The following is a 23798-nucleotide window of genomic DNA, read 5'->3' as shown; positions in this document are numbered from 1 at the left end:
ATCCAGCTCCCGGACGAGACCAGTGCAGTCTCCTGCCCCTGCACCTGGCTGTTCCTCGCCGGGGTCCCTTAGAGGGGAGTGGGTTGAGCTTTCCTTCCCGCCCCGACCAGGGCTCCGGCAGCCGAAGACCTCCAGGACCAGCCACCACCATGCTGAGACCACTCTCCGCACACATGAAGGTACTGGCAGAGGGACAAAGCCACGCGGGTTCCAGGGCCGAGATCTCCAAGCCTACTCAGATTGGAGTCGAGCATCCTCCACCCAGATCCTCCAAATTCCAGTAGGCGGGTGTCACGCCCACCACATGGCCCCCTGGTGCCGTGTAATCCCATCAACGGCCAAGACTCAGAGACTATAAAATTCAGCTCCCGGAACCGCGTGGCCGCATTTGCGGCCGTGCGACATCTTATCAGGACATCTTTTTATGACATCTTATTATCTCATTCCTACTTTGGACAAATTTGCAGGCTATTGAATGTAGCCTGCCCACAGGGCAGAGTCTGGCAAACTCCCCGTGGCGTACCAAATATGCCAAATCCCGGTAACATTGATGGGTCTCATTCTTCTAAAGAGCCTTGAATATAATCTCAGGGCTAGGATGAAAGATGTTACTGGGGCCTGCTCGAGGCAATCGACGAAAAACAGAATGATGAATGAATGAATGAATGAATGATGAAACAAACAGCAGTTTACAAAGAAACAATCTTTAATCTGATAAGCAACTATAAAAAGCAGTGAGATAGTATCATGAAAATAATATTCAATGAAATACTTTGAGGAAAAGGGTACTATTGTAAAATTAAAATGTCCACCATTCAGGAAAAAATCTGTACTCAGAAGCTAATATAATGTACAAAATAATCTAGTACAAGTAAGTGATTCAACCAGATATGAGGCCCAAGATCTCAATATAGTAATTACTTTTTAAATTATTCTAACATTGTTGCTATATTTAAACTTGTAATCATATGCTTTATATGTATTCTAGCCTCTGACTTAACAGTTTGCGTAGACAAATGTATTCACCCATGTCTGTTTGTGAATATAGAACAGATTTCTTTTAGCTTGCATCAGACAGAAATGTTTATCTCAGAGGACTGAGCTCACCTTGCTGGTGAAATCGGCCAAGTCCACATTCAGACTCCTTCACAAGACAACCGAACAGCAGCTGTGATTTGAGAAAATGATGGTTTTCTCAAATATTCAAATTTAGTGGGGTGACACAAAAGCAGACTTCTGAGTAGATGGTTACTATTTTTTACTGGTTTTGGACCATTCCTGGTGGTAGTTTATGATAACAGTAATAAATTCGTCAGGAATGTCTTCTAACCTTTCAATCTTTTCTAATTTTCTTTCTTTTCTATTTGGAGATATTCAATCCTGTATTGTCTATTATATGTGCCATAAATACGTATTTATGCACTGTACTTTTGTCTTTAATAATTTTACTCATCCCTGGCTTCACATGTTTTTCTACACAGAATAAGCCAATTAGTCCTCCACTCCGCCTCTTTATTTTGTCTCCGGAAGAGATCCCTGCAGAAATTAATTCCTTTTCACTATATCACCGATCTACTTCCCAAGCTTTAAAAAGGTTTGTATTGTGACATATATAAAAGATAAAATTGACATCTTCAGGGGCTGGAGCGATAGCACAGTGGGTACAGCATTTGCCTTGCACGCGACCGACCCGGGTTGGATTCCCAGCATCCCATATGGTCCCCTGGAGCACCACCAGGAGTAATTCCTGAGTGTAAAGCCAGGAATAACCCCTGAGTATCACCAGATGTGATCCAAAAAGCCAAAAAAAAATTGGCATCTTTGTTCTTACGTGTGCAGCGATGCTAACTACAGTGATGATGTCGTGCAACCAACTGCCTTTCATCTTCCTCTCCCCTTCCTTCTGCAGGGCAGAGACTGCTCTGTAAATAATGCACATGCTTTCCCCTCTTCTCTCCAGGAACCTGCAACCACAACTCTGTTCTGTTTCTAAGATTCCAGCTACTTATTAGAGTTCCTGTCTAAGCTGATTCAATATGTGTTTCTCTGTTTCTCACTGATTTGTTCACTTGGCAGTATGTCTTTAGTGTTTACCATGTGTCAGAATTTTCTGAGAAGCTCAGTAGTGCTCTGTTTTATGTCTATACAGCATTCTGCTACTTCCTCTTCTACCGCTAGACACTTGTGCGTTGCTTCTTCTATGCTTGTGCTATTGTGAATAATGCTGTGTGCTTGGTTGTAATATCTATTTTTGACTCTTTTCAGTCTTTTGGGCAACTACCCTGGAGCCAAACAGCTGTACTATATGGGAGTCTTATTCTAATTTTTGTCTTTAGAATTTCATTTTAAATTACCGCTATTATTATCATTATTTTGTATTTGGGAGATATGGGTCCTGGAAGGAAGCCAGACCAGAAGGGTCCGTATTTAGAGGAGATGCAGAAACACTGACAGATATGGTGTCACAGTGTGTAGCCAGTCTGGTATGTATTCTACCAAATAAACCTTCCTTATGTGGGAGTCAACAGGGTCAGTACTTAATGGTGTGTCTGGACATCAAGTCGTGGACATGTGTCAGGAAGGAGGTGCCTGCAATTCTCTGTCATGCCGTGACCTGGAAGTACTGTGTCACTTGCTCCCAGGCTGCTGTCTTTCCCATTGGCTTTGTGAGGGTCCAGCTCTGACTCCAGGCTTTTTGTTTGTTCCCTTTTGACTTACTTGTGCTTTATTGACTTCTTCACCTAGGAGCCCTTGGGTCTAATATTTTCCCCTCTCTCTTTGTTTATGAGCACTGAGGCTAGTAATGTGTATGGATTTGGGTTTATACATAATAAGGTGGTGGTGGCAGGAGTGAAAAGGGGGGTTGGACTACATCCGGTGGTGCATAGGGCTTACTGCTGGCTCTGGGCTCAAGGATCACTCCAGGAAGCAGGAAGTACTCTGGGCTACCATATGTGGAGCTGGAGAACAAACTGGGGTCAGCTACACAGCCTTATCCTGGTTCTATCTCTTTGATCACACAAAATCGGGTTTAAGATAAACTGCTATTTAGTCATTGTATGACCATTAACAAATGAACTTTTCTTGGGTCCATTTATTTAAAAACGCAAATTATTTCTTAAGAGGTAAGTAAAAGGGATGCTGCTGGAACATAGTGTTTGTGTGTGTGTGTGTGTGTGTGTGTTTTATGATTAAAATCAGTTCTTTTATTGAGGGAGAGAAGTTACTCCAGTGTTCCCTGGTGGAGAGAAAGGGGGAAAGTGGGAAGTCAAGTTTGCTGGTGAGAACTGAAGGCTCTGCAAACATTGTCAGAATCCAGGCTTTTCTGGATCTTTCCATGCCTTGTGTCTACGGATCAGCAAAGGGTTCTAGAGACCAAATGAGAGGATTCTTTCAGCTGTCAACCAAGAGGCTTTAGGTCTTCTCTCAGCCAAGGCATCCAGTGAAAATACAATTTATTTTTCAGAATCCTCTGGGGAATTAAATAGTCTCTTTCGCATTGTATTACCATGCCTCTGCTCCTTCTTCAAGCATTTTTCTCATCTCTCAATCAAGATCATTGCAATGACCAAAACATTTCAGAGAGCCGTGATTTTTGTGACATTCCTCAAGCAAGCTTATCAAGATGTTGCACTCTTCAGTTGTGCAAGTGTGGAGATAAGTCGGGATGCATCCTTAGGAGGAGGTGACGGACCCCAGCAGAACAACCCGGACGGTGGCCCAGTTGGGTGCCTGCTGCAGAGCTGGTGCGGCGCGCTCGGTGCTGACCCGCCTAGCCTGGCCGAGACGCGGCTCAGGGCGCATGCGCGGACGCACCCAAGTACGGCGGCCGCGAGGGCCCGCGGCGGCCCCTCTGGAACTTAGTTTTGAGAAAATTAAATGTGGGGAACACTAGCCAATTAAAAATTATTATGATAATTCAGGTGATATGCTTATAATAGTGTAAATACCATTTATGGTTTTAATGGATAGAACACTTCCCTGGAAGCCACTGCCCAGTCCCCACCTCAAATGATACTTCTAGTCTGTCGCTTCATTCCCCCCACCCTACATCCCTTGCTTGGTGAGAGCAGTATAATACATGTAAACGAGTATATGTATATGTATATGTATATGTATATGTACATGTACATGTACATGTATATGTATATGTATATGTATATTCCACAATTGTTAAGCAGATTGAGTAGATGATAGAACTTTGTAGACCAGCATTACTCAACAAGAGATCAAATAACTCCTAGGGGCCCTCCAGGATGTTACAAGGGGAACACAGGTTTAAATCTATAAATGGGTGATTTTTGCCTCTAGTCTTGTGACAAGGTTAGAATACCAACTGATAGAACGGGGTGCCACAAGAAGAAACAAGGCCCGAAGGGAGTTGTAGTCAGTGAAAGGGTGAGAAACAACGATTTGGGCCACTAGTTTTGTTCACTGGTTCTGGAGATTACTAAGATGGTTCAAGTGTCAGCTCTGGATATTAAAGTATTTTTCTCTTCCATCAAATTTTACTCATATTGAGATAATATATTTGTGGTTATATATATATATATACATATGCATACATAGGTTGCATTTTGGTGATCAGTTCTTTGTGATTATTAATGGTTTTCTCTCTCCTTGGTGATTCTTCTTATTCTGAAGTTCATCCTAGTAGCATTCTAGCTAATTTAGATTTCATTTTTGGGGGGTCACACATGGCGATGCACAGGGGTTATTCCTGTCTCTGCACTCAGGAATCTTGGAAAATGTTCCCTGTGCATTGGAGAAGAATGTGTATTCTGCTTTTGGGGGATTAAAAGCCCTGTGAATATCTACTAGCCCTCTCTCTTCCATTTCTTCCGTCAGCACCAGTAGTTCCTTTTTAGTTTTAGTCTCATTGATCTATCAAGAGGTGATAAAGCAGTGCTGAATTTTCTGACTACTATTGTGTTGCTAACAATGTCCTCCTTGAAGTTTTAAGCATTTTGCTGACCCCTCTTGGGCATGTATAAACTTAGGAGTGTAATTTCTTCCTGATGTACATATTTCTTGATTATTGTGAAATTAAATAAATAAATAAATAAATAAAATAAAACCCAGCTCCCGGAAGTGTGCGGCCACATTTGTGGCCTTGCAACCTCTTATTCTCAAGCTCTTGCTCTCAGAGAACCCAACAGGCTACTGAGAGTATCATTCTCGCATATATTACTGACTGGAAACACCTGTAAAGGTGATTAGAGGCTGTCCCAAAAGCATCCATTGCTCTTGGAGAGCCTGGCAAGCTACTGAGAGTATCCCGTATGGCAGAGCCTGGCAAGCCACCTGTGGCATAGTCAATATGCCAAAAACAATAACAATGATGGTTCTCATTCCTCTGACCCTGAAAGAGCCCCCAATATGTCATCGGGCTACACTAGCATGTGACAGGGATGAATGGAGATGTTACTGGGACCGCTCGAGCAAATTGATGAACAATGGGGTGATAGCGACTGTGAAATGGCCTTTATTGTCACTTCTTATCTTTTTCATCCTAAAATTTATGTTGTCAGATGCTAGTATGGCTACCCTGGCTTTTTTGAAGAAATTGGTTGCTTGAAAGTTCGTTTTCCTTCCTTGACCTTGAGTCTATTTTTGCTATGACTGTTTGTGTTTTTCTTATAGACAGCAGAATGATAGATTTAGATTTTTAATCCATTTTTCAACTCTGTGACTCTTTATTGGTGCACTTAAACCATTGACGATAAGAGAGAATATTTTCATTGGGTTTTGTGCCAACATTCTGTAGAAGATTGTTTTATTTTGGGGTTTTATTTTGTGTTACACTAGCCCCTTCAGTTTTTCATTTAAGGTTTAAATCTACAAAATTCCTGAGCTGTTATTAATTCATGAAGTAGTATATCATTCAAATCTGAATGAGAGTCTAGCTGGATACAGTATTCTGAGGAAATCATTTCATTGAGTTTTTTTTTAAACTATATTCCAATATCTTTGGACCCGGAGCGTTTCATCTGATAAGTCTGCTGAAAATCTAAAAAGTACTCCTTTGTATGTGATTTCTTCTTTGATCTTGCTGCTTTCAGTATTGTGTCTCTATCTTTGCTATTTGTCGTTCTCATTATATTTCTTTGATTCGTTTTATTAGGGTCTTTTTTAGCTGGTACCCTTCGGGCTTCTTGGATCTGGAAGCCTGCATTCTCCAGCTCTGGGAACTTCTCAGTAGTGATGTATTTAACAGTTACTACCAATATTGGTAGTAATTGGGCTTGCCTCCCTGTTCTGGTACTCAGATGATTTTATGTTATGCCTCTTGAACTCATTTCATATATCTCTTACTCACCATTGAGCTATTTTGAAGTCTTTTACCATATTCTGTTGTTGCCTTTATGTTTTCCGGAGCACATCTTCAAGCTCACCGATTCTGTCTTTAGCCGTTGTCATTCTACTGTTGAGGGCATCCCCTGAGTTTTTTATTTCATCTACCAAATTTTTTATTAGTGACAATTCTATTTGTAGCTTTTTAAAAAATTTATGCTCTCATTTCTTTCTGTATTGTATTGACTGCCCCTTCCACCATTTCTTTCATATCCTCTCTATTTTATTGGATGTCCATTCCACTGTTTCTTTGAGCTCAATAACATCCTCTTAGCTTCACCTCAGAATTCTTTATCAGAGAGATTCTTAATGTGGGTATTCCCTGTTGAGGCTTCAGCTTGATCAATAGTGTTCTCTTCTTCCCCCTTCAAGTATAGTATCTTCCTCTTTCAAGTATAGTACGTTGGTGCTCCTGTGCGAATTCTGTGTGACCTCTAACACTGATCCAGGCAATATTTTCTTTTAAATTAGGTTTGTACAGATTCTTGTGTTCACAGTTATTTTGTTGAATTTTGCTTGGAATAGAATGGCAGACTACTGGCTTAATGCCGCTGGGGTAGCCAGGCTTCAGTCATAAGAGTTCTGTAAAGGAGGCTGAGATATGGGTCCAGTGCAGCATGAAAGGGAAATTAATTGTCATATGCATGATCTGCAGCAACCCAAGAGGCCATGACCCCTGCCACGGGTATACCTGGGGGGAAGGGTCCCTGCGTTGGTGCAGATCCTGGTTTACAATTCAAGTCTCACTTCTAGAACACTTGTAAAACCGCAGGTGTCCGCTCTCAGGTAGTTGCTCATTTGGGCCATGAGGTGCTTTTTAAAACTATTTTTGACAAGAAACTCGTGTGGAAATTTGAGTCAGATTAGGAGAGTTGAACGGGTTCTGAGATACTGTTTTCATTAGCACGATGCTGCTGCACATTCCTTCAGTGCAACCTGGTTATCAGGATGGAGCTTTGTTGCTGGAATTCTGCTTGGAGCTGTACTTCTCACTGTTTCCCTACTCACTGCTGTACCTGAGAAATTTTTAGTGTTCTGCCTTCCATCTTCCTCTCCCCTTGCCTCTTCCAGGTGGAGACTGCTCTGTAAATAACGCACACGCTCCTCCCTCTTCTCACCAGGAACCTGCAACTCTTCATTCTGTCTTCAAGATTCCAACTCATTAGAGTACCTGTCTAGGCTGAATCAACATAGCATTTCTGTTTCTTGCTGGTTTATTCACTTGGTAGCATATGTTTAGGATTGACCATGTGTCAAAATTTCTGAAAAACACAGTTTTTGGGGTCTTTTTAATTTGTATTAGTGAAACACCATGAGGTGCAGTTGTAGACTTACACATTTTTGTGCTTGGGTTTCAGTTATACAATGATCGAATACCCATTCTTCCACCAGTGCCCATTCTTCACCACCACTTATTCCAGTATCCCTCCCACTCCCCTACCCCCCATACCACCCTGCCTCTGTGGCAGGGCATTCCCTTTTGTTCTCTCTCTCCTTTTGGGTGCTGTGGTTTGGAAAAGAGGCATTGAGTGGCAATCATGTTCAGTCTATAGTCTACTCTTAGCACGCATCTTCCATCCTGGGAGGATCCTCCCAACACCCTTTATTTGGTGCTCCCTTCTCTATCTGAGCTGACTTTTACCCACAACATGTGTGACTGGCCACCAAGCCATGGAGTAAACCTCCTGGTCCTTATCTCAGCTATTCTTGGGTGTTAGTCTCTTATTTTGCTACTTTATGTTCCCCAGATGAATGCAGTTTTTCTATGTCTGTCCCTCTCTTTCTGACTTATTTCGCTTAACATGATACTTTCCATGTAGTACCACTTGTATGTAAATTTCATGACTTCATCTTTTCTAATAGCTACACAGTACTCCATTGTGTAGATGTACCAAAGTTTCTTTAACCAGTCATCTGTTTTCGGGCACTCAGGTTTTTTCCAGGTTCTAGCTATTGTAAACAGCGCTGCAATGAACAAACAAGTGCAGATGTCACTTTGATATACGTTTTTGCCTCTCTGGGATATATTCCCAGGAGTGGTATTGCTGGGTCCAATGGGAGTTCAATTTCTAATTTTTGGAGAATCGTCCATACTGTTTTTGAAAAGAGTTGAACCAGTTGACATTCCCACCAGAAGTGAAGGAGGGTTCCTTTCTCTCCACATCTGCGCCAACACCGGTTGCTTTTGTTCTTTTGGATGTGGGCCAGTCTCTGTGGTGTGAAATGATATCTCATTGTTATTTTGATCTGCATCTTCCTGATGATTAATGGTGTAGAGCATTTTCTCATGTGCCTTTTAGCCATTCGAATTTCTTCTTTGAGAAAGTTTCTATTCATTTCCTCGCCCCATTTTTGATGGGGTCGGATGTTTTCTTCTTGTGGAAGTGTTAAAGGGGTCAGTGCTTAATGATGTGCCCAGAGGAGGGAGGTGTCTGCAAGTCTCTGGCCATGCCATGACCTGGGGTTACTGTGTCACCTGCTCCGGGCTGCTGTCCTTCCTGCTTTCTCAAGGTCCAGCTCTGTCTCCAGGCTTTCTGTTTGTTCCCATTTGACTTGCTTGTGCTTTATTGACTTCTCCACCCAGGAGCCCTTGGTACTAATATTTTCCCCTTTCTTTGTTTATGAGCACTGAGACTAGTCATGTGTATGGATTTGGCTTTTTACATAATGAGGTGTTGGTGGTAGGAGTGGGGAGCGGGGGTTGGGTCACACCTGGTGGTGCTTAGGGCTAATTGCTGGCTCTGTGCTCAGGGATCACTCCAGGCAGTGCTCAGGGGGACCATATATGGAGCTGGAGATAAAACTGTGTTCAGCTACACAGTTTTACTCTTGTTATATCTCTCTGAACTTACAAAATTGGGTTTAAGATAAACTGCTCCTTTGTAATTGTAATAGCAAATGAACTTTCCCTGTGTCTGTTTCTGTAAAAATGAAAACTAAGTATTTATTAAGAGGTAAGTAAAGTGGTTATTGCTGGAGCATAGTTTTGAGAAAATTAAAAGTGGGGAACACTAGTGAAATTTTAAAAAAATATGACATTTTAGGTGATGTGCTTATAATAGTTTTAATACCAGCTATGGGTTTGACAAACAGTTAGAACAGTTCCCTGGCCAACAATTGCCATGTTCCCACCTCCAGAACCATGTTATACTTTTAGTCCATCCCTTCACTATGCCACCACAACCCTTGCTAGGTAATTGCAGTATTATGCATAGAAGCATACATATTTAATAACTTTTTGTATCTTGAAATGCTGTAAACTTGTGCCTGTTTCTTATTTTCACAAAGAGTTTGAAATCAGGTTGAATATGGAAGCTATTTTTTGAAAGTAATTTATTCATATGATGCTTACTTGTATAGCCTTTATGTCTATTACATAGAGTAGGTAGGGATTGAAGGAGATTTTGTTACTGGGTTTAGGTTTGTAACATTCTTTAACTGTTATGGAATTGGAGAGTTACAGTTAAACCAGAGCCCTTAGGTAAGATTTTCAGTTGTAACTGTAGTCTGACAGTGTATGAGATGAGTTTCTAGTTCTCATCTGACAGGGTAGGAGATAAGTTTCTGTTGTTCTCGGTGAGTCTGTCTTGAGATTTCTCAGTTGTGTTAATATTTCAAAATTATATATTCTGTGTCAGCTGAATCATGTCTTTATTTCTTATTTCCTTCATCTACTTTTGATATGGTAGTTCTTCATGGCCTACTTTCTTACTTTTGCTGGGTTCTCCTCAGAAATTCTCCAGAGTCACTCCTGTAGTACTCAGGGCCTCTGGATGGTGCTGGGCACCATGTGATTGTTAAGGATTAAGCCCAGGCCGTGCCCATACAAGTCATGCCTTCCATCTTGTGTAGCTCACGCCCAGCCCTTTCTCTAGCTTTTAAGGGTAGAAACTTTGGGGATCTATTTGAAGACTTGCCCTTTGGGCTCAGAGAGTCCACAAGTCCCTGGTGGTACTTATTGACTACTCCTGCCTCAGTCTGTGCGTGTTGCTGCTGGCATTTCTGGGGGCCATATGTGGTGCTGGGGGTCAAACTAGGGTTGGACGTGTGCAAGGCCAGTCTCTTAACCCCTGTGATATATCTCTACACCTCACTAGAAGTGCATTTATAAGTTTTTTTTTCCTGAAGAGACTGCATTAATCGCACTAATTTGTTTCACATGTTTATGCAACTAAAAATGCTGATTTGAATTTTGTATTCCACATGCCTATGCTTCTTTGGAAGTTTACTGTTTAACTTACAAGGGTATTGATGCTTTTCCAACATCTGTCTTTTCCTAATTTCTATTTTAAGCCAGGTTTTTCAGAGGATAAATTTTTGAAATCTTTTCAATCTTGTTACATTTTATCAGCATTCATTATGAGCTTTGGAGAACAAAATCAGTGTTTTTTTTTTTTTTGTCCCATCTGAAAGTGCTCTGGGTGTACTGCAATCCATATGATCAGGCCTCATTCCTGGTGGAGGTCAGAGCAGCCATACTGTGTATCGGGGATCTAAGCCAGGTCAGCTATCTACAAGGCAAGAACACTTTTGCTGTTCTAACAATCCAGCCCTTGAAATCAGTATTTATATTGGATTGTTGCTGGGTTTTATGTTCCAAACTAGGCTTCTGCAGCGATCACACATTCAGGACATACCACGATCATTAAGAATGCCAGGATGATCAGCATTAGGGGAAGGATTAACTCCCTCCACTTATTTAATTGCTTAATGTGCTTAATGAGACAGGAACACTGTATGTAGTAGATGATTCCACAAAAACCTGAGGCCGGGAAAGCAGATCTGCCCGGGAATGAGGCAACCAGGGCGCTCTGCTCTGATGAACTGGACTCGGGGTTTGCGGCTCCAGGCAGATTTCCTTAGAGCCCTGCAGAAGCAGCTCCAGAGTCTACAAACAGTCCGGGGAGTTCCCAGGGAGTGAAGGACCCTCTTGGGCCTCACCCCTGTACATCATCAGCAAGATTGGACCAGGAGAGCCAGGGTGGAAGGTTGGCCCCGAGAGAAGGGGCCGGGACCATCTCAATGTAGGCCACTGCTCTCCTTTAGAGGCCAGACAGAGTGCAGGGGTTCAGGGGCAAGGGGTCGCGCCAGGGGTCCCAGGACTTTGTAAGGGGCCAGATGCAGGCAAGCAGCGAGGATGCTGCCCGCAGCGCCCCCGGCGGCCGTCAGTGGTACAGCGGGGGCGGCGCCCAGCGGTACCCCTGATGTCACACTGCTGCTTTGTTACATGGAATGCGCATCCACCTATAACCTTGGACCTCAGCGCAGGGGCCTCAGAGACTTTCTGCGCTCTTTGCCTTCAGCCTTTGAGAAATGCTCGACACGTGCGTGCCTAAACTTAAGAACTGGAGGCGTTGGATCCGACCCTTAGTGCTGACCCTCTATCTGCTGGCCGTGGTCGTGACCATCCCCCTGGGTGTGTGGCACCTGCAGAAGCTGGAAGTCAGTATCCACACCAAGGCGTGGTTTATCGCCGGGATCTTCGTGCTGTTCACCATCCCCGTGACCTTCTGGGAGATTCTGCAGCACTTGGTGCACTACACGAGGCCCGAGCTTCAGAAACCCATCATGAGGATCCTCTGGATGGTGCCCGTGTACAGCATAGACAGCTGGGTGGCTCTTAAGTATCCGTCCATCGCCATCTACGTGGACACCATGCGGGAGTGTTACGAAGCGTATGTCCTCTACAACTTTATGAACTTCCTATTCAACTACTTGAAGAGCCAGTACCCCAACCTGGAAGCTATGATGCAAGGCAAAGAGAAGACGCAGCCCCCCATACCCTTCTGCTGCTGCCCGCCCTGCCCCGTGGGAGAGGTGTTGCTGTACCGGTGCAAGCTGGGAGTGCTGCAGTACATCGTCATCAGACTGATCACCACCTACGCCGCCGTGATCTGTGAGATATTCAAGGTGTACAGTGAAGGAACCTTCAGCTTGCACAGAGCCTGGATGTATTTGGTCATCATCAACAACGTGTCCCAGTTCTTTGCCATGTATAGCCTCCTGATATTTCATAAAGCCCTGAAAGAGGAGCTGAGGCCCATCCAGGCAATAGGAAAGTTCCTTTGTGTGAAGCTTGTCGTTTTTGTCACATTCTGGCAAGCAGTGTTGATTGCTTTGCTGGTGAAATTTGGTGTAATTTCCCAGAACTCCACCTGGGAGTGGCAGACAGAAGAGACAGTGGCCACGGGGCTGCAGGACTTTATCATCTGCATAGAAATGTTCATTGCCGCCATAGTCCACCACTACACCTTCTCTTATGCCCCTTATATGGGAGACGAAGAACGAGGAACATGTTGCTCTTTGTTCCTAGAAATATGGGATGTCTCTGACATCAAAAGTGACATTTCTAAGCAGGCGAAGAACATTAGCAAAACGTTAAGGGGGAAACCAAAAACTAAAAATGTTCCAATGGACGAAGATGAGCAATTCAACCTGTTGTCTTCATCACCAGACACTTCAGTCACTTCTTCCACATCACTGCCACACATTGGTAGTCACCAAGAGCTTGAAGAAGTCCTGGTAGAATAGAATGTGCCTAGTACAGTTACATATACGTAAGTCATGTAAAATGACACACAAGAACACATGGAAGAAGCTGAGACTTCAGAATCCATAATCCATAATCCATCATCCAGTGCTGTACTCCTCAATACTTTTTATTTCTCTGTGTTCCTCTTTCTTCCCTTCTTCATTTCCTCCTACTGTACTCCCCTGTCCCTTTCTCCTTTTTATTTTATTCTTTTTCCTCCCTCCCATCCTAGAGCAATGCAGAGGACCATCGCTTGGACAGCCAATCTATGGAGAAGACATCAGACATAAGGACGGTCGGTCCAGGTACAAGTTCCAGTTCTGCACAGACTCATTAGGCTCACCTTGACCTGCCTCCAGTGAGGCTCCCACACTCCCACAGGCAGACAGGGAGTGTCCCAGTGTCTGCCCACAGGAACTGAGGGGGGGGGTTTCTTTCATTCTTTTCCTCCTTCCTTCCTTCCCTCCCTCCTTCCCTCCCTCCTTCCCTCCCTCCCTCCCTCCCTCCCTCCCTCCCTCCTTCCCTCCCTTCCTCCCTCCCTGGGTCCCCTCCTCCTATCCTTCCTTTGTTCCTTCCTTCTTCCCTCCCTCCCTCCCTCCCTCCCCTCCTTCACTCCTTCCCTCAGTCCTTCCCTCCCTTCCTCCCTCCCTCCGTCCTTCCCTCCTTCCCTCCCTCCCTCCCGCCCTGCCTCGCTACGTCCCCACCTACTATCCTTCCTTTGTTCGTTCCTTCCCTCCCTCCTTCCCTCCATCCTTGGCTCCCTCCTTCCCTCCCGTCCTTCCCTCCCTCCTTCCCTCCCTTCCTCTCTCCCTCCCTCCCTTCCTCCCTCCTTCCCTCCTTCCCTCCCTCCCTCCCTCCCTTCCTTCCTTCCTTCCTTCCTTCCTTCCTCCCTCCCTCCCTCCCTCCCTCTTCCCTTCCCTTCCCTTCCCTTCCTTCCTTCCTTCCTTCCTTCCTTCCTTCCTTCCTTCCTTCCCTCCCTCCTCTTCCTCCTCCCCCTTCCTTCCTTCCTTCTCCTTCATACCATCTTTCTTTTCTATTTCTTTCTCTTGTTTTCTTCCTTTATTTTTTCTTATTCCTCTGTCCCTTTCTCTCCTTCCCTCTTCCTACGTCCTTCATCTTTCTCTTTTACTTCCTTCTTCTCTTTTTCCTTTCTCCCTTTCCTTTTTGCTCTCTCTACACCTTCCTACCTCTGTTCTTAACTCTTTCCTTCTTTCTCTTCCATTTCTTTCTTTCCTTACTTCCTTCATTCCTTCCTTCCATCCTCGTTTCTTTTTCTTCCTTTTATTTTTCTTCCTTTCTTTCTTCACTCATTTATTCCCTCCTCCCTCACTTCCTCCCCATTTCTTTTTCTTTCTTTTGTTTCTTTTATTCTATTTTATTTCTTCCTTTATTTCTCTACCTTCCTTTTTCTTCCATTCTTCATTCCCTCCTACCATACTCCCCTCTCCATTTACCCCCTTTTTTTAATACGTTCGTTCTTTTTTCTTCCTTCCATCCGATTTCTTTCTTTCCCTCCCTTCCTTCAGTCCTGGAATCCTCCAGTTTTCTTCTTCTTTCCTTCCTTCTGGATTTTCTTCCTTCCTTCCTTCCTTCCTTCCTTCCTTCCTTCCTTCCTTCTTCTCCTCTTCCTTCCATTCTTTCCTTTCTTACTTTTGATACTTGCTTCTTTTGGTTTTTCTTTCCCTTATTTCTAACTTTCTTTCTTTGATTTCTTTCTTTCATTCTTCCTTATTCCCTTCTCCTTCAATTCTGTCTTCTTTTAGCCTTTCCTCCCACCATTCTTTTCCTTCTTCTTTTTCACCAATTCTATCCTTTTTTTATCTTCTTTTCTCAGGGCTTACTCCACAGTCCCCGCTTAGGGAACACTCCTATTGGTGATTAGGGGACCACATAAATTGCCAGGGATCCAATCTGGGTTGGCTGTGTAGAAAACAAATGCCCTACTGTAATAATAGTACAGGCCCTCCCGTTGATCATCGATTTGCTCGAGCGGGTCCAGTAACGTCTCCATTGGAGACTTTGTTGTTACTGTGTCTGGCATATCGAATACTCTCGGTAGCTTGCCGGGCTCTCCGAGAGGGGCGGAGGAATCGAACTCAGGTCGGCCATGTTGGCTGCATGCAAGGCAAACGCCCTACCCGCTGTGCTATCGCTCCAGCGTAATAATAGTAATAATAGTACAGCAGGTGGGAAATTTTCCCTGAACAAGACCGCCCTGGCTTAGATCTGCAGTATCCTGTATGGTGCCCCGAGAACTGCCAAGAGTAATTAGAGTGCCAGGAGTAACCCATGAGCATTGCCAGTGTGACCCAAAGAGCTAAAGAATGGCAAATGCCATACCTGCTGCACTCTCATTAGCAAGAAAGCGGTGGTGGGTTTGGGAGAATTGTATGAAATATTTGCACCTAAAACTCAGAAGATTGAAAGTTAGTTTCTTGTACAGAAAAATAAATGGTTCCAGGTCCTTCCCTAGATGTCCAGGCCTCACCTTTACTTGTGAATGATAACCATGTCCTGTCCCTGACACTTTCTGGACCCGTGGACGACTTCCCTGTCCTGTCCCAAGCTGTCTACTTGCCCCCCCACGAACAATGCCTGGGTCCTGTCCCTGCGTTGCTCTCTATCTCATCTAAGCTTTCCTCTGTCTCCAGCACAGCTGCCCAGGCAGATTAGATCCTATGTTCTGTACCATCAAATGGGCTTCACAGCTCTATCCCAGCAGTTCCTGTCATGCAGTCCTTGCTTTCCTACTCTCTGGCCATGTTCATGTGTGTGTGTGTGAGAGTCCTGTGCTCAGTGCCTTGTCACTACAGGGCATCTTGAGCCCTGCCTGGGTCTGAGCCCCATGTCTAGGAAAGACCTGATCCATGGAGAGAGGAGAGAGTCCAGAGAATGTGTGCTCAGAGACAGAGGGAGGGGGGCTTCCTTTTATCTACTGCCGAGTCTCACCCCAAGCCATCCTATTCTACGTTCTGATTGCCTGGTCCATAGGCAGAGATTGAAAGTGACCTAGCACTCTACACCTCAGCTTCTACTGAAGAATTCCCCTAAATTATTAATTTATCCCCTAAAGCATTAACTCCTAATGTCAGGAGTGATTAACCTAAATTTATTTTAGGGATTGGGCCAAAGGCCCATCTTCTGAAATGACTTCTTGTTGACATGTGGATGCTGGTCTTTCTTTGGACCCCTAGGATACAACTCCTGTTCCCTAACTGGAGCTCTGGTGAAGCTGTGGTTAGTTTCTATGATGGTGGTCGAATGATCATTGGGGTTTCAAGACTCTAGTGTGACAGACATGGTTAGACATGTGGCAACTAAATCCCATTTCACTAAAACCAAAGAACATTAGAGCAAATATTCTCATATTAAGAAATAGAAAATATAAAGTACTCCCTTGCCCTTATAGAAAGACATAGAACTATTTCCAAGAGAAGAAAACAATTATTAACCTTGAAAATATATATCTATTTTGTAGATGCTGTGCTTCAAACTTCTTGTCCCTGTGGTTTGCAGTGTTGGATTCTAGAGCAACTATTTCTGGGACCTAGGACTTGGTGGGTAGTCCTGTAACCAGTGCTTGTTATTATCATGGACGGGGTCTCTGCAGAAGTTTCTCCTATTTGGACATTCACTTTTCCAGTGCCCGTCCTGATGGCAGAAATGGCATATCCCTTTTGAGTTTCTGTTGAAGTCCTCAAATGCAAAACCACTCTTGGGCTCTATTTCTTCCTGTGCCCTCTTGTTCTCTGTTGCAATAGATTGCCAAAGCCCCTTTCAATAGTTCTCCAAGGACAACCTCCAGACCCACACCTATCTTCTGAAACTTTCTCCGTATATCTGGGGCAGCCTGCAGAAACATTTTTTTCCATAAGATTAGTTCACCTTGCATAGGATTTAGGTAGTGTATTTTCTAATTGCTTCCCTGACACTCTAAAGATATTGTGGGTGTTTTCTCTGGTTCCTGCTCAATAATGATCAACAAAGCATAATTAAGGGGTCAGTCTCTGCTTCTTGTTATTTTCCCTACTCTGTAACTCACAGTGTCTAGGCACCAAGCAGCAGTTGGCTGCTTGTAATTCCATCCTGAGTCTACAGGACAGACTGCCACTGCGCTGTGGAATATATTTTATTTATCAAAGGATTCTGAATTCTCCAGAAATGATTATAAGACTCAGATAAGTACATAATCAAGTTATGTACTTTTGTACAGTACTCTTTTGTTTGTTTTTAAGTTTTGATTTAAGATGAGTATTATAACTGTCCATGCCATTTCACACATTTGCAGAAAACCCTGGAACTTCATTATGTACTTCTCAGGGTCATTCGAGAATCACCCTAGATCTGGCTTTATCTGGCCTATAACTTTCAAGGAGAAAGGCACATGGATCCTGGATATTTCCTGCATCCCTGGGGAGCCTCCTGAAGTGGGCACAAAGCCATAAATCCTAAGTCTCCTGCTTTCCTGATAGTCAACAGGTCCATTTGTGGGTATGGATAAGGGAGAAACAACTCTGGGGCTATGAGCACTGCAGGAAGAGGGCTCTTAGGGGTTGTCCATTGTTCTAGTCTCATGGTATTTGGCAAGAAAAGAGGGTACCAATTTACAATTCCAACAAAGTCCAGGTTTTTCTCATAAAGCATAAAGCAGGTGAACATAAGGTGAACAATGTGCTTACCCATATTTTTACAAAACTAATAGAATTCCCAGACAGCACTATGGTTTATACTTCCTTGTGCTGGCCATACTTGACCTCCCAAATTGTGTTGTGGCCAGACTTGGTACAGAAGTGGCTGAGTCCTTCTTTATGGAGAAACTTCAAATCAAACTTTCCCCAGTTGTTCATTGGACAGCCCGATGGTGTGTCATCTGGAACCATTTGGTGGTTTCTCCATCTGAAAACATACAAGTAGAAGAAATATTTCGGTGGCTGCTGTGTCACCATTCAGTGAATTACACAAGCCTGAGGATATAGCCTTCCTGAGTTCCTCAAGTCAGTTTAGGAGACATTTTCTTGTACCACCTTAAGTCTCTTTGCTCATTTCTCAGTGCTCTCTGGTTTCATATTGGCTAGGCCTGGAACTCACAGCTTGCATTAGAAGCTTTTTCCTTATATCAAAGGTTAGCTGTCTGATAACTGTACAGGAGCAAATTATCCAAATGACAATACCTTCCTTCCCTCACCAGACTCAGCATCCTTATTGTCTGATGGTGAGCACCCATGAATGAGGCGTGTCTGTGCCTACTGGCAGCATAGACTGCCCTGGACATTCAGAGAAAGTTTCAAATAGTAGGCTTGGTTTCAAGGGTTAGCCTTGGAGAACTACTGAAAGTGAGAAAGAAAGTCGATTGAAATAGGGAACAGAGGACACAGGAATCGAGCCCGAACTGCTGTTGCACTTGAGAACTTCAGAACTAGCTCCAAAGGGAGATGTTATTACTGCCATCAGGAAGGGCATTGGAAAAGTAAATGTGCAAATAGAGAAAACTTCTGCAGAAACCCATTTCCATGATAATAGTCACTGATTAGAAGACTACCCACTAAAACCCAGGTCACAGAAATAATTATTTTAGATTCCAACACAAACTACAAGGACAAGAACTATGAAGCACAAAATCTAGAAGATGCAAAATATCTCCTCAAGGCTAATAGTTAAATGTGTTTTTCACTTGTAAATGGTTCTATATGTTTCTATGGGTGTTAAGGGATGTTTTTATATTTTCTGTTTCTTCATATGGGAATATTCTCTCCAAAGTTCCCTGGTCTTAGTGAAATAGATTTTAGTTGTCACAGGTCTGAGCGTGTCTGTCTCTCAAGTCTTGGAGCCCCACTAATTATCTGACCAGCCATCAGGGACACTGACTCCTACCCCACTGTTCCAGTTAGGGAACAAGTGTGGCACCTAGGAGTCCCAAGCAAAACGAGCGTCCACATGCCAACAGGAAGGAGTTTTAGAAGATAGGCCTTTGCCACAATCCCTAAAAGAATTTAAGGTAACCACTACTCAGGGCGGGGGGAGGGAGACACAGCAGGAGCTGAGGTGTAGAGTCCCAGGAACAGGGAGCCAATCTCAGCCCATGGAACAGGGAGTCAATCTGAACACAGAATTGGAATGCTGAGGGTAGGATTTGGCAGCAGATTAAAGGAAGTCCCGAGTTGGGGTGCTCTCTCTATCTGTCTGTCTCTATCTCTCTTTCTCTGTCTTTCTCTGTCTGTATCTCTGTCTCTGTCTCTGTCTCTGTCTCTGTCTCTGACTCTCTCTCTCTGACTCTCTGTCTCTCTCTCTGAGAACATGCATTCTGGATACTGTCCTCCCAATAGATTAGGTAGTATGGTGTACCCTGACACGAGGCACAGTATCACTCGTGCCCAGATTCTGGCAGTTAGAGGCAAGGCTCTGATGCTCAGGATAGCTCAGGTACAGACAGGGCTCAGACATCCAGATAGTTACAAGGTACTGAGCACAGGACTCTCAGCAGCAGACACATGGCCCTGGCTAGAGAGTAGCAAAACCAGGACTAAAAGACAAACTGCTGGGGCACAGCTGACAGGTCCAGTGATGGTGCGAAACCTAGGCATCTTGTCCCCATGGGTGGCGGTGGCCCCATGTGAGGATAGAGAACAGCTCCTGCTGCTCAACTATCAATTGGTTCCTTTGCCAAATGCAGCATCTCTTAGGCCCATCTCAGTTTTGAGGGGATACCTCAGTGCTCAGTGGTTACTCCTGGATCTGCCCTCATTACTTACTTCTGGCGATGATCAGGGAACCTTACTGGATGCTGAGGATTCAACCCGGGTTGGCTGTGGGAAAGTAAATGCCCTACCTCCTATACTATCGCTCAGTCCTTTCCTCCACCCACTTCTTGATAAGGTCTTTGGATATTTTTCTTTGATCTTTTTAAGTAGTTTAAATATCCTGGAGATCAACCCTTTATGATGTGTTGAATGCAAGTTTTTTCACATTTCGTTGGCTGTCTTTTAGTTTCAGCCTTTCATTTTTCCATGCAGAAACATTTTAATATAGTCCCATTTGTTTATTTTTCATTCTGTTTCCTTTGCCAATCATATTATTGCAGACATCTTTGAGGTTGAAATCTCAGACTATTCTGCCTATATCTTCCTAAATGTATTTTAGTTTCCAGTCAGATCTCAAGATCTTTTATTCACTTTGATTTGACTTTTGGATGTGGATCCAGCTTTAATGTTTTACCTGTGGTTATCCAATTTTCTCAGCAACATTTCTTGAAGAGGCTATCTTGACTCCTTTTCATGTTCTCACCTCCTTTTATCAAAGTTATGTCTATAAATATTTTTTTACCTTGAGTATTCAATTCTTAACATTGATCATAAAACCAAACGTTATTCCAGTACCTTGCAGTACCTTTATTCCAGTAACTTGAATAAAGCCTAATTTTAGGCCAGTACCTTGCAGTTTTGATCCGTATAGTTTTATAAATGTAGTTTCAAATTATAGGTAATGAGATACCTACAAATCTCTTCTTTTTCAGTATGGATTTGACTTTTTGTGGTTTCTTGTGATTCCGTACAAACTATATTGCTGACTTTTCTAGGTCTTTGCAGAATGTCATCTGAATTTGGATGGGCATTATGTTGAATATATGAGCTAAGGTAGATTAATAATTTTAATAAATTTAGTCTTTCTGTCTGTAATTGTGCATGGAATTGTTTTTTATTTCCTAAGGTCTTCTATGTCTTTATTAAGTGGTTGAAAGTTTTCATGATGTAGATCTACATCTTTTGTTAGGTTTAATCAGAGATTCTTGATATTTTGGAAACTGATATATTTATTTTGGACACTAATATAATTGGGATAGACTCCTTGGTGGCTTACTCCTCTCATTCACTGATTTGTATATAAGAATGACTCCAATGTTTGTGCATTGGGTTTTTTACAGCGAGTTTTACTGTATTGATTTATTAATTTTAGTAGCATTTGGTTGACTCTTTAGGGTCTTCGAAATATACTATCATGTCATGGTCAAATAGTAATGATTGGACTTCTTTCACAATTTGAGTCCCTTGATTCATTTTTCTTGCCTTGTTGCTGTAGCCAGGACTTTTAATACAATATTGAATAAAAGTGGAGTATGAAAGGATTGTGGACATCCTTGTACCTTATCTGAGAAGAAATATTTTGCATATTTTATTATTAAGAATGATACTGGCTGTTGGGCTGGATGGATAACACAGTGATTAAGGTGCTTGCCTTGCATGTGGCTGACCCGGGTTTAATCCCTAGCATCCAATATGGTCCCTGAATCCGTCAGGAGAGTGACTCCTGAGTTTGGTAAGAAAACTGAAGGGTGTTACCAAAAATCATGAAAATAAAATAAAAACAATTTAAAAAAAAAACAAAGATCTTGGCCTTGGGCTTGTTACAGATGGTCATTACTGCCTTGAAAAGGGTTTCTTCCACCCCTATTTTAATAAAGTTCTTTTTTTCAACATGAATGGATTCTGAAACTTGTCAGAAGTTATCTCTGCATTCACCAATATGGTCTATGATTTTTTTCTTCCATTTTAGTAAAAACCTTCTTTGAAAGTCAGATAGAACTTTCCAGTAACCCCATTGGACCTGGAATGTTGTTCTTGATGAGACTACTTAGTCATGATTGGTCTATTAATAAACACTACATCCTTCTCATTCAGATTTTTTAAATGATATAATTCTAAGAGGGCTGGAGCGATAGCCCAGCGGGTAGGGTGTTTGCCTTGCACGCAGCCAACCAGGCCGACCTGGGTTCAATTCTTCCGCCCCTCTTGGAGAACCTGGCAAACTACCAAGAGTATCTCACCTGCATGGCAAAGCCTGGCAAGCTACCCATGATGCATTCGATATGCCAAACACAGTAACAATAAGTCTCACAATGGAGACGTTACTGGGCCCGCTCGAGCAAATTAATTTACAATAGGAGGACAGACAGTGCTGATTCTAAGAATCTGTTCATTTCTTCCAGATTCTTCAACTTAATATCATAAAGTTTTTCATAGTGACCTCTTACATACTGAAATTCCAAGGGATCTGTAATGATCTACACTTTTGGTCTCTGATTTATTTTATTTGAACATTTTTTTCTTTTCTCTTGATTGTGAGTGTAGTGAAAGGTTTGTCTCTCTTGCTTTTCATTTGAGGAAGCAGCTGCTAGTTTTATTGATTCTTTGAATTTCTTTTGTGCTTTCTATATTATTGATTTCCTCTCTTGACTTCAATTTTATCCTTTCAGTCTTTGTATTTTATTTGTGGGCTGGAGCGATAGTACAGCGGGCAGGGTGTTTGCCTTGCACGTGGCTGACCTGGAATCACTTCCTCCGTCCCTCTTTGAGAGCCAGACAAGCTACCGAGAGTATCCCGCCCACACGGCAGAGCCTGGAAAGCTCCCTGTGGCGTATTCGGTATGCCAAACACAGTAACAACATGTCTCACAATGGAGATGTTACTGGTGCCCGCTGGAGCAAATAGATGAACGATGGTAGGACAGTGCTACAGTGCTATTTTATTTGTCGTTCCTTCTCCAGATTTTGAGACATGTATTTAGGTTGTTGATTTGGAGTTTTGGGTGTGTAGGACACCTGGTCCTGTTCCCCAAACTACAAATTGGCTTCAGGCCAATTTGTTTTCATTTTCCCAACCCCTTAGTTTCCTTGTCAGTTGCTTCCTTAAGCCTTTTCCAAAGAAGAGCCATTATCCAGTTATAATTCATGTGGGTCCAGACACACTCCGGTGTAGAAGTCAGGCTAGTATAGAGCTTGTCTCAGGGCCATCCAAGGAGGTATTAGGATTTAAGACCAATTTTAAGGCAACTCAAGCTTAAAATAAGTGAATGTGATGAGTGCCCAGGTTCTTTAATCAGAGTCCACCTGCATTGCTAGTATTTTAGAATTAATCCACTCACACATTAATTTATAGAAAAAGCATAGCTTTATAAGTATTCCTTGTCCAACACAACAAGAAATTGACATGAGCAAAACACACAAAAGACATTAAGGAAAGATACAAGCAAATATCTCACTAACATCCTGATGTGTAATACTCAGGTAATTAACTGAAAGAACACAATGTTTCTAAATTCATTTCAAACAAACATTTGGTATGATCATGCACCAAATTATTTAATTTTATGCTCATCTTCAACATTTTGTTACACGCATGACAACTCTATTTTTCCTTTTCTTTGACTTTCTCTTTTTCTCTTCTTTACTTCAGTGAAAGGTTGGGAGTGAGGAAGCTGAGGTCTTGTGCCTGGCTCTGTGCTCAGGGATCCTGGCAGGACTCAGGGGACCATATAGGGATCAAACTGGCCTGTCACATGCAAGGCAAACACTCTACTTGCTGTAATATCGCTTGGGCCTCCTCTATTTCTTTTAAACTTTAAAATTGTGTAAAAACATTCTATTTGATGTAAAATTTAGCTTAACCACATTTTCCCCATCTGCAGTACACAGTTTAGATAATGTTAGACACTGTTCATATTTATATCTTTAAAACAGTGCTTGAAAATTAACACAATTTTATGAAAGGGGACAATATTTAAAATCAGTTATGTCTACCTTAGTTTGAAGTCAAATATTTCTTCTAGCTTTCTATTTTTCCTCCTTTTTTAAAAGGCCATTTTCCCACGAGACAATAACTTCTACTACAGTATTTAAAATCCTAAGTTCCCTTTACCCTAAGACATATTTTGTTTTCCTAAAATTCCCTATTCATAAAGCACTCAGAACTGTTCTTAAAAATATCATACTATCCAACCATCGCCATCCTGAGATGGTGATGTCTTCATAATCCCAGCTCTCAGTTTTGCAAAGAGGGACGGGGAGCTAACTGTCATCAGGTTGTGCTCCTTTTTCTTTCTTCATTTTACTTCATCAGGGGAACCTTTCTATGAAGAGCC

General features: G+C 42.8%; 1 protein-coding gene across 1 annotated transcript; it reads left to right on the top strand.

Annotated features, from left to right (window-relative positions):
- The first annotated feature begins 11667 nt into the window (after window positions 1-11667).
- LOC130037220 (transmembrane protein 184C-like) lies at window positions 11668-12885 on the top strand. The gene has a single exon (XM_056128903.1). The coding sequence runs from the start codon at window positions 11668-11670 to the stop codon at window positions 12883-12885; it is 1218 nt and encodes a 405-aa protein (XP_055984878.1).
- The last annotated feature ends 10913 nt before the right edge of the window (window positions 12886-23798 follow it).

Source organism: Sorex fumeus, unplaced genomic scaffold, assembly GCF_029834395.1.
Source record: "Sorex fumeus unplaced genomic scaffold, SorFum_2.1 ptg000071l, whole genome shotgun sequence".
NCBI lineage: Eukaryota > Metazoa > Chordata > Mammalia > Eulipotyphla > Soricidae > Sorex > Sorex fumeus.
The sequence above is the reverse complement of the archived record's forward strand: the minus strand, read 5'-3'. Positions and strand labels throughout refer to the sequence as shown.

Bases quoted from the DNA above. Each gene is read 5' to 3' on its own strand.
- LOC130037220 (XM_056128903.1), top strand. From the start codon at position 11,668: ATGCTCGACACGTGCGTGCCTAAACTTAAGAACTGGAGGCGTTGGATC.